Source organism: Motacilla alba, chromosome 5 (assembly GCF_015832195.1).
Source record: "Motacilla alba alba isolate MOTALB_02 chromosome 5, Motacilla_alba_V1.0_pri, whole genome shotgun sequence".
Classification (NCBI taxonomy): domain Eukaryota; kingdom Metazoa; phylum Chordata; class Aves; order Passeriformes; family Motacillidae; genus Motacilla; species Motacilla alba.
Window position 1 is genome coordinate 18,946,131 of NC_052020.1, and position 11,638 is coordinate 18,957,768.

Here is an 11,638-nt window from a genome sequence, read left to right on the forward strand (position 1 = left end):
GACATAAATATTGTAGGCCATGGTGTCTTAGCTTTCAGGATACCCTACTTGAAATCAGAGGCTATTACCTAATGTGTTATTTATCCTCTCATGGGGTAATTGCCTTTTCTCTCCCTAAATTACCTCAGCAGTTTCACTTCAAGGGGTCTTGAACCTCTTTACCTCCTGATCTTAAAAAAGGTGTATTTTTTACAGACACAAATGGCTACTGTTTCCCTCCAGAAGGGACTGTATTTGAGGGTGAGTGGTGATCTTCCAGAATTGTTCTAATGTGCACGCTGAGAGTTTCAGTGAGCAGCTCACCAATGTGCAGCTTTGCCAGTTCAGATCAGCCAAGGATTTCCCCCCAAGCCATGAAAAGCAAGGCCATCATGCCTGATGTTGCTCATATGAAAAATCCTCCCATCTTAATCATCAGCTGTCTGGAGAGGCTGGGTTGTATTTGTATAATGGATGCTGCTGACCTATCAATTCAATTTATTTATTTCATGACAGCTCTGCAGAATCTGCTTGTTGGAGACCCTGAGAATGTCAGTCTGAGCATAACACAAATGTCCTTCCATCTTTTCTGCTCACTTTTAATAGGGATGAGAAAAAAATCCCCTAAAAATTCCCTAAATATTGCCCCTATCAGGCAATATCTTATGAACACTTTCAAGAGCCAGGCACAAGAGCCCAAGTACTTACTCATTTATTGCTTTGATATTAAAAACAGAGAGTCCCAGAGCACAGGGGAGATAGGTTCCATTCTTTTGCAGAATTTTTCTTTTGCAGGTTTCCATTCAATTGCAGAAATTGCCTAGCTTCACATTCTGCATGGTACATCAGATTGGAAAAAGTCCACAAAAATTTTTAAAAATAAAAAACAAGGCAAAACAAAACAAAACAAAATACTTATATAGTCCCATATATCTGAGAGCTTTTGTGTGAAATCAACTACAGAGTCAAAGCAACAGTAAAGCTTCCAGATTTCTCTATTCCAGGCTGAGACAAGTTTGTAAATACTTCCAGAAATTGCCAACACGCCTGCAGGGTAACATCTCTAAAGCACACCTCCCTGATATGAAATGCAGAGCACCTTAACTTCTTCAGCCCTTCCCCAGTCACAACCAGCTGCAAATCCTGCCCTTCAGTTGTCAGAATATCTCATCATGAGGGATGCATTTTTTAGGCTGAGAAATACAAATCCACCTTGACAGAGCCAGTCAGGCAGGCATACACATGGGCTGTGCTGCTGATAGGTTTGTACCAAGCACTCCCAGTGTGAGAGTAACCTACAGTGGCACTAAGCAGATTTTTGCACACTAATTTGTCACCTGTATGGTTTATTCCAAACTCCCCACCTTTCCCCAGGAGAAACAAGCTGTATTGGCACTAGCAGTGTTTGAAGGTAACCCAAACAGGTACCTGTTGTAGGTAGCTTTGCAGGCACAACTCTTTACCCCTAGCCAGCCAGTCTAAGTAACTTCCTTGCAACAGGAAGAACTGAAACACACAGGCTACACTGGCAAGAGGATCTGAGCCTGCAGCAGAAAGGGAGCCCTGCAAATCAACCAGCATAGGTTACTGGGGTGGGGAGAATTGACACTGCTCTCATGGAAGCTCCTGATACCCACATTTACCCTAACCCAGAGACTCAAAATGCAAAGAGAGGAAATGTCAAGAGACAGGAAAGTGCAGCACTGAGGAAGCAGGGGCATTGTTTAGCTCCAGCCTGTCTGCAGCAGCTTTCACAGCAGACCCAAGTCCCACAGGTAGAGACACATTGTACCATGTACTAGTGCCCCTCGCCAACAGCACTCTCAAGAGGTCCCTTTCAAAATGGCTCTCACTAGTTTGGGAGTTCACTGGCACCAACTCACTGCCAGGAACCAAAGGTGCTAAACAGCGGTGGGAACAAGCTATTCATGGACAGAGCAAATGCTGGATAGAAACAGATGTGTTTGGTAACCTGACTGATAAAGAAGAAAGAGTGCAGATAGAGCTGGAGAAGTACTCAAGGTGGGAACAAGCAGTATAAAAATGAAATGTAGAAAAAATATGCTGGAGCAGAATAAAAGGACTCTATTCCCACCCCACCCCGGGATCCTGAACCCCAGTGTAGAGTAAATGAAGGGCTTCATGTGTTGTGCTAGTGAGAGAGATCCCCATGAAGTAATAGCTCAGGCTCAGCTCCCGCAGTCTCCAGGAAAGGAGCTCACAGCCCTGCTGTGGTTGATGTGGCAGTCACCAGACTCAGTAACTTGGCATTGAGATGTGTTAGGTGTGGCTTTGGGTATGCAGTAAAACCAATGTTGCATAGAAAGTATCTGTCAGTACTCAATGAAGGGAGAGAAAATTTCATGAGCCTGGGAATTACTGGAGGGGACTGACTAATTTTGGTAGTCCAAAAAGGTCTGTGCTGGGAAATAACTTCCATGCAATGCCTCTGAAATGTGGGGGCGGAGGCGTTGTACTGAAGCCTTGAGCTGTGGGAGAGTATCATCACTCAAAGATACGCAATGTTAGCACAGGCCAGAACTTGCCTGAGCCAGAGGGTGCCTGCTCATGGCTGGAACAGTCCTCCCTGAAGCAGGCTACAGATTCATGCCCCCCATCAGCTGCAGCTCCAGCCATGGAGGAGGCTCCCTTCTGCCCTGGAGAGCACTGGTACACCTCTGGGTGCTTTGGAGGTGCTAATACTTTTGGGGTCTGGTGCAATGGAGACTCGCTCTGTGCCTGGTTTGCCAGCCTCCCTTGCCCAGCACAGACTGTTAGCAGAAGCAGGGCCACTCAACTCCAGCATAGATACAGTGTCCAGAGAAATAAAGTCCCCATCTGCTTTCCCATGCTCCTAATCCTATCAGAGCCCATTAGAGTTTGGCATTTGTCTTGAATGCAAAACAATTTTCACTGCAGGGGAGAAATCCTCAAGTCTCTGTACAGTTCCTGTTTCTTCTGCCTTTATTTGGAGGAATTGCTTCCTGCAATGAGAGACACTCCACATCACTGAGAAGGTGGGTACTCCGGCACCAGGAGGGGAATGAGCAGAATAAAACCTTCACTAGACTAAAAACAGTGTGAAACACCAGCAGTCAGGTATTCTGTGAGCCTAGCTTTGCCAGGCAGCTAAAATCAAGTTAATATAAGAAACAACACGGAGAAGCCAGAAATTATTTTATTATCTTTTCTCTTGCTAGAATTCTGGGCCTGGACAGTAGCCAGCACTCCCTTCCTCAGTACAGGGCTGTGAAGCCTGGATACTTTCTCCTTTATCTCTGAGCTGCTCATTGCAATGTCTGCAAAGCACTAACAAGACATCTGATTGACCCAAATATATCAGTGATCACAGTTTCAGGAATGCTTAACATGCTGTAAATTGAACAGCTTGGCTGATGTTTAACCCTCTACCAATTGTCTGGTTTTAAAAATATTGCAGCTTGTAGGCAGATTATTAGCCAGAGGGCTGGCTCAGCTAAACTCTGCCTTGTACTGCTTTCAAAGAGTGCAGTTAGGAGGCAGAGTATTTGGGGGAAGTGATGTTTTCCCAGCTATTGATTTAAGGGTGTAGCCACAGTATAGCCTGTTGATTAACTGCCTAGCTTACGAGAGGCAAGCTGTAATTGAAATTAATGTCATGCATAACTTGGAGGTTATGTCCACCTTAATAACAGGAAATCTAGTGTCCTTATCCATGGCAATGGTTCTTCTCTGGGGAGAAATCCCAGTGCAGACACTAGGAGCTGGATGCTCACTAGAAGCATAATTCACCTGAAAGAAACAAAAATTCATATAAAGCAAAATACATGTCCAACCTACGTGTGGAATAAAATTAGTTTTTTGCTTTCAATAATTATCCAGCAAGCTAGGAGTTTTCTTAAACCTATTTCGAGCTAGAAAGTGGCAGAGAACAGAGGCAATTCTGTGTCATTTCTTGGGTAAAAATACTGTTGGATAAAAGCCTCCTGCTCAGAGTAACGGTACTGTTCTCATCGACCACTGTGAAGTGCAGCAATCACCTGGTGTTCACTGTGCAGCTCGTGTGGCTTCAAAGGGGGAAAATGCCATCTGGCAATACGGCTTCAGGGGGGGAACAGCACGGGACCCGAATTCTTGGGTAGCAAGAGGAATATTGGAGAGCTTGTATTGCCTTTGAGGGGCGCCAGGCTGGTGACTATGTCTCATTATCGTTGTGACCCGTGCCGCCGGTGCCGCCGGCGGCTGCAGCGCGGAGCCGGGAGCGGCAGGAGGTGCTGGTGCGACACGGCCGCGGCCGCACGGAGCGGCGGGGAGGCGCCCCTGCGCTCTGCCCGGGAACTTGAGGCAGAAGACAGGGAAAAAAGACAGTGAATTCAACTTCTGGTGTTTTGTTTTTTTTTCTTTGTGTTGTTTGTCGTGGGGTTTTTTGTTTGTTTGTTTTTTAAATTTTGGTTTGGTTTGGTTTTTTTGTGGTGGGTAAGATCGATTGTGTGTATAACTGTGCGTTGTTAAGGTGTATTAGGTGAGTTTGAATGTTTTTAACAAAACTGTGAAAAATAAAGAGTTCCCTAATTCTTATTTTAAAAGCAAATGAACTGTATTCCATCCAACCTGGAAGACTGGAGTGTGGCTGAAAAACGGAGAGCAGAAAGAGTTCAAGAGACGAGAAAGGGAATTTTTTTCGTTTGCAGTAGTTAAGATTCTGCGTGCAGTGGTTTTGCTGCACTGATCCAACTTCAATAACTACTTTGGAGGATAGCCACGGCAATGATAGCAGAAGGGAGAGGTGTTTAATCTCGTTCGGCTTACAAACGTGTTCTTTGCAAGAAAAGTCCCCAGTAAAATACTGAAAGAGCAGAGCTAAGCATCTTTGCCTCGAAAAGGCAGAAAAATTGAAATGGGGAATAGAGAAATAGCTACTCTTCTAAATACCTCACAGAGACATAACTTGAAAAGAAAGGCTGGCTGTCGTTCCCTCGGGCAGGATATCCCGCGAGGGGGGTTAACCCGAGGGTTAAAATGCCAGGAAAAGCTGGACCGCAGACTCCGTGACACACCTGGTGCTCGAGCACCGCGCACATCCCGGTGTAAAAGGAGGGGAAGGGCGCTGCCCTCCATGCAGGCGGGACCCCACCGAAGCGGGAAGAACAGGTGATGCTCCGTGGGGTCTCACCACCGCACCTCGCCCACGGTCACTGGCGGCCCTGCCCGGCAGGCAGCCCCGGCCTTACGCAGCGGTGTGCGGGTGGGTCCGGTTCCGCTGCCGGGGGATAGGTGTCTGTCCGGGTGCGCACCGCGCGGTGCTCGTGTTTGCAGCGATCCCTTTGTGCAACCACCTGCCGGCTCCCGGCCCCCGCGCGGCGCCGATGGTGGGGCCGGGGCTGAGGGGTGATGGAGCGGGGGGGTTGCCGCTCTGCCGCTGACCGCGGCGCGACCCTGCCCTGCGGCCGTGGGCGGGAGGCGGCGCGGTCGCGCCCGGGGCTCCGCGGCCGCCCGTGCACCGGCGCGGGGGGCGGCCCCGCTGGCGTGCGCACCGCCTTCCTCTTCCCCTTCCCCCTCCCCGCTTTCCTCCCTCGGTGTGCAGGCTCCTTTGTGCTGCCTGCAGCGGCGAGGAGGAACCGGCGGGCCAAGCGCCCGCGCCGCAGCGCTCTCCCTTCCCGGAGGCGGGTGACCGGCTCGGCTCCCACGCCATCCGCGACCCTTCCGCCTCCTCGACGGGGCTCTCCGCCGCGTGTGGGACCGCCACCCCCGCCGCGCGGGCCATCGCCGTTTTAAGCGGAGGGCCACGCCGGGAGACGGGGCGGGCCGGGCGCGCCCCCCCGGCTCCCCCACGTGGTGCGGTGCCCTTGTCTCCCGGCCGCCGGCGGAGCTGGGCGCACACGGCGTGGGGCAGCCGCTGGGGCTCGTCTGCTCTCGCCGCCGCTCCCCGGGCGGCAGATCCGGCCCGCGGCCATGCGACAGAGCTGCGCTGAGCGGCGGAGCGGCGGGGCTGCACCGCCGCCGGGTCCCGCGGCAGCGGCGTGAAGCGGCGTGAGGATGAAGCGGGCGAGGCGGGCCGCGCCGGGCCCCCTGCCCGTGCTGGGGCTGCTGCTGCTGGGCGCCCTGCCGGGGCTCTGGACGGTGCTACTGCGGCGGGAGGCGGCGGCGCTGCCGGAGCCGCGCCCGCCCGCCGGGCAGTCCCCGGGGCGATGGGGCTGGGGGCGCTCCCCGCCGGTGGGGGGCGAGTCCGGCGGCGGCGGGCAGAAAACTTTTCGGACGCTGCTGGCGGTGCCGGCGGCGGCGGCGGACCGGGAGGAGCGGGACGGCGAGGAGCGGCTCGCTGTGACCGACTCGCAGCCGCCGGCCGACACCGCCTCTCCGGTGGAGCGGGGCATCTTCTGGAGCCGTGAGCTGGAGGAGCAGGTGCCGCCGGGCTTCGCGGCGGAGGAGGCGGCGGCGTGGCTGTCGGCCGCCCGCGCAGCCCGCGTGGCCTCGCTGGAGCGGGGCGGCTGCGGGCGCAGCTCCAACCGGCTGGCGCGGCTGTCGGACGGGAGCCGCGCCTGCGTCCGCTACGGCATCAACCCGGAGCAGATCCAGGGCGAGGCGCTCTCGTATCACCTGGCCGGGGTGCTGGGCATGCAGGAGCGGCTGCCGCCCATGGCCCTCGCCCTGGTGGAAGCCCGCGGGCGACAGTGGGAGCCGGTGCGCGAGGAGCTGCGCGGCTCGCACTGGGCCGAGGGCGCCGTGGTCAGCCTGACCCGCTGGGTGGACAATCTCACCGCCGTGGTGGCTCCCGCGCCCTGGGGCGCCGAGGCGGGCGCCGGCCGGCGGCTGCAGCCGCTGTCGGCGGGGGAGCTGGTCGGGCTGTCGCCGTCGCAGCTGGTGGAGCTGGTGCAGTGGAGCGATCTGATCCTCTTCGACTACCTGACGGCCAACTTCGACCGCCTGGTCAGCAACCTCTTCAGCCTGCAGTGGGACCCGCGGGTGATGCGCCGCGCCACCAGCAACCTGCTCCGCGCCCCCGACGGCGGGCTCGTCTTCATGGACAACGAGGCGGGGCTGGTGCACGGCTACCGTCTCCTCTCCATGTGGGACCCCTACAACGAGCCGCTGCTCCGCTCCGTGTGCGTGTTCCGCGAAGGCACGGCCCGCCGCGTGGCCGAGCTGCACCGCCGCCGCAGCGCCGCCGCCGAGCTGCGCCGCCGCTACCGGGCGCGGGAGCCGCTCTGGGCGCGCCTCGGCTTCCTCTCCGAGCGCCAGGCCGAGCTCCTGCAGGCCCGCGTCGACTTCGTGCACCGCCACATCGCCCACTGCCGCGCCCAGGCCGCCGTGCTCTGAGCGCCCCGCGGCCGCAGCGCTCCGCCTGTCCTCTGCTCCCGGGCAGCCAGGCTGACTCGCCCCGGCAGCGGCCGCGGGCCGGAGCTGACCCACGCTGCCACCTCGGTGCCCCCTAGGCGCTGCGACTGCCGGGGACTGGGGAAGTAATGGGCTACCTGCCTGCCGGGGCTGTCGAGAGGAGCGATTAATTCGCTTTGTCAAGAACTCCGAAGATGCAGAACGCAATCGCTATAATTACGGCCCAGTTCCATTCCAGGACTCTGCCCCCAGAGTTGGAAAAATAAGAGGGTTCAGCGTCTTCAGTTCCTTAACTCTCTTCGTGCACTCACCCTCATAAGAGACCCCTTAGGAAAGCCGTCGTTTTTTGTCTGGATTGGGGTCGAGTAACTTGTTTCCTTCCAACGAAGGCAGGCAGAATTTTTTTTTATATTCTATTCCTTTTGCAACGGCATATTTAAGTATGAATGTTGATGTTCATAGACCAAGAACTGATTGCACAATAGGGGAGCCCCTAACTAGCGAAACTGCCCTATTTATGAAACTTTGTTTCCTACCAGTTTTCTTTAACGAGAGTGAACCTTTCCACTGATTGTTGAATCTTGTTGATGAGAAATGTATAGGAAGCCCATATTCTTAGGTTTTTTGTGGATTCGTTGGGTTAAACTGTTCTGATTTTTAAAGGTTTGCTTGTAGTCATCATAATTTCATCTCACCAGTAAAGTAACTGACTAATGGGTGGCACAAGAAGATCTCCCATTTTTAAAAAATATTGCTATATGCTAAGACTTTGACACAATAATTAAAGTGGAGGAAAAACTGTTTCATGCACTTTACTTTTGACTTTTTAATATTTTTTTTATAGAAGACCTTTTTATTTTACAAAGTCTACCTTTTATGTACATTATATATGTTCATAAACTTTTCTGTAACATACTAAAGAAACTGATATTTCAGTAAAGTGTGTTAATGTTTTTCCTTCTGTGGACTGGATGTTTGCCTGAGCTTTGACAGGAAAGCTTGCATCTCCTCGGTCTTTCCTGATGGGTGATGGAGGTCACCACTTCACAGCTTATCACTCCACTGAACAGAATGAACTTTTACTCATTCCCTCTGAGGCAAGGAGGGGTAGAGTTCAGCTTTCAAACACTACTCTCATTCCTAGGTGTCCCTGAAAGGGGAAAAGCTCTTGGAGTGGCTAAAGTAGTGAGTGCTTCAGCTGAACAGACATTTATCTGGTTTTCAAAGCCTGAAATGGACTGCCTGGGCTAACCCCGAGATAACTGAAGCAGTTAGCTTCAGCAAGCTGACAGAGCTGGTAACGGCTAGCTGTGTCAACCTCTTTGGGTGTTGGGACTGGATACCAGCCTGGCACAGGTCATGTCAGCTGTTCCTGCTCCAAAAGCTTGTCCAGGGATGGCAGTTGCTTTCAGTGGTGTTCATACTGTCTTCCCATTTTAGTTACCTTTAGAATGAAGAGATTGAGGCAGAATTGAAAAACAGGAAAGCTTTTTAATCATGCTGAAGTAGTTGGTGGTTTTTTTTTCCTACAGAAGTTCTGTTCTAGGGTGAAGTAGTAGCAGTGGACATACAAAATAAAACATTGGCATCTCTTGCTTGCTTTTTTAAATGTACCGGTATTCATAAAAGAGGCCATTGTATGGCTTGAAATAACAGCCAGAATAAGGACAAAGGATAAACTAATCCTTTTTAGACCCCAAATGCCAGTATATATCCTGCTACAATCAAACAGCAGCATAATCTCTTCTGCATCTGGACAGGCAGCTCTTGATGAAGGCAGCAGCATGCCCCAATGGCTGCTGTGTGAGTAGGTGCTGTTTTTAGTGTTGAGCACTAACCCTCCCTTGAACTCAGGGAGGGCAGTGCATTCATACCTACAGGAGATCTTTGGTCTATTAATATTCATTATTTAGATTAAACTTCACATAAACACAATTTTCATTGGCCATTACAGTGTTGTTGGGGGTTTTGGGGGGTATTTTTTTAATAAGACAACAGTTTTACAAACAAAATTGATGGTTGATTAATTAGATATGTTAGATAGTGCATCTTTGTGTATGAGTATTTATTTCAAAATGTCCCAGCAGCCTGCAAGACTGGCTTTCATTCAGCTGCTGAACTGTCAAGGCTCTCTATTGAACTTGTATTTATAGTTCACTGCATTTATCTCTACGAACAATGCAGAGAATCCCATGTGACATTCCCTTGTCATTTACATGATAATACACAACTTAGCTGTAATTCTTAATTCTTCTTTAGCATTGCTTTGTAACTGGAATGCAGCAGTTTCTGTCGCATTCACCTCATGAAAATATATTTAAATAATAAACTGCTGGCATACATTATAAACCACAGTGAAGAGCAAACTGCTGTGCCACAAGCATCGAAGGTTTTATTTCTGTTTAAGTACTTCTGTAATTATGGCACAACTGTGGCTTTGATGGCTAATGAGAAGTAAATCTTGTTTGCAATGTCTTTAGAGCCAGAGCCTAGCTAATTACCTCTTTTGAGAAGAAACATGATTTCCTATTTGGTGACTGGTGACTACCTCAAGTTATATATATAAGTTTACATATAAGTTACATGTTCAAAAATGGTGTAGTTGTAGGTTGGTGTGAAACTAGTGATGCTGTGCTAGGGAAGCAGTGCCCTGGCAAACGTGTTCATTCAAGAAGGATGGACAAAACTAGCACAGATGGATGGCGATACTTCATTCTGTTGCTCTATTTTATTCTTCTGGTGCAGATCATCTTCTGTAAAAGCTTTGAATTATCATTATATTAAGGCAAACTTACTCTTTTCTGTGTGATTTCTTTAAGGCAAACAGTGCTTTGTAAATTAGTGGTCTCATACACTTTTTGCTCGTATTTTAGCTGTATGTGCTGTGTTACATTTGACTATCCTCCTGCAGAACCAAGGGATAAAACTCTATAAAACTTAATGTGGTGTAATTTCAGTGGCACTCCTCTAACTGTGCTTACTTCCAGCAGTGATTCTTTTGAGTCAGAGTAATCAGGCAAGGAAGGCTGAGAACAGGAAGACTTCAGGACCTGAAAGTTGCCAGTAGAAGGTTGTCAGTAGTAGGATCGGCAGGTTCTGGCTATGCATTGCTAGCAGCTCAACAGCACTTTGCCTGAGGCTCAAGGAGTTGTCTGCACAGCCTGAATCAGAAGGGGGTTGTAGGGCTTCCGACCTCACTCAGCAGAACACTTAAGGATGCACTTCCCGCTGCTTTTCACAGGCTTTCTCCGTAAAGTATGTGTTGACAGGTGGGCTGCACTGATGCCTTGGTCAAATGTGGCCTCTTGCACAGATCTGAAGGGGCTGGGTGAGGGTCACAGCCCAGATGTGGTCTGGGTCTGTCCCAAGTGTGAGACAGGAGGTGCTTAACTAAGTCAAGTAGCTAGGAGACCTAGGTGCTTAACTGGTATCACAAGCTTCAGGAGGAAAGAAACCAAACAAAAAAAACCCCAAAAAACCAAAAACAAACAAAAAAACCACCCCAAAACAAAACAACAAAAACCCAACAGAAAAAAAAAACAGGGAAAAATATCTAGAGAGGATGTATTTAAATGCACTGCATTCAGTTCCCTATTTCTGTATGTTTCCCTAGTTAAATTCAGAATGACTCTCCTGATTTGTTCTTGCATTGGAACCTGAGGAGGCTTGTAGGGTTAGGTGGTTGCTGTTATTCCCAGCTTGAATTCATAGTCACTGGGACAGTGTCTCCAAACACTTGAACAGTGAAGGGAGGACTGAGTTCACAGTTTCTGAGAACTAAAGGATATTAAAATTGCACTTGCAGTGGCTACTGCACCCCCAGGGTGCACCAAACAGCAAAGCCTGTGAATTCAGCAGGGTTCCCACTTGGTGAAAAAAACAAGAATGTTGTTTACAGCACAAATCTCCTTTGCTTCTCTTTGCTTGCATCTGAAGTAATTTCCAATATGGATTTATTTGCAATGTGGATTTCCCTTTGAGAATTTTCTTCACAGCTTGGGAAGCTCTTCCCAGGTTCAGAGTTCCCTTACCTCTCATACAAAGCAACTGCCCTGGGGATGGAGCTGTGTTGACCTCAGGTGCCACACTTTGCTGCCCTGCTGAGGCTGTGTCAGCCCCTTCAAAGACTGGGGAAATAGCTCAGGGCCAGTGGAAGAGAGTGAAAATATAGTTAGTAACACTTTGACTCACTGGTCATACAGCATGCTTTTGACATCACCAGTGCATTCTTTTGCTTTCCCTTTGAAGTTTGATGCCTTTTTTAATGTTAATAAACTTAGAATTATCTCACTGACATTACTAGGTGGTCCAGGACTGTGAGATAGGAGATTATATTAAAACTTAA

At 50.2% G+C, this 11,638-nt stretch overlaps 1 protein-coding gene across 1 annotated transcript; it reads left to right on the top strand.

Annotated features, from left to right (window-relative positions):
- The first annotated feature begins 5,826 nt into the window (after positions 1-5,826).
- On the top strand, positions 5,827-9,647 carry FJX1 (four-jointed box kinase 1). Its single transcript, XM_038139513.1, has one exon. It carries the CDS (start codon positions 5,995-5,997, stop codon positions 7,273-7,275), a length of 1,281 nt encoding a protein of 426 aa, XP_037995441.1. The 5' UTR covers positions 5,827-5,994; the 3' UTR covers positions 7,276-9,647.
- The last annotated feature ends 1,991 nt before the right edge of the window (positions 9,648-11,638 follow it).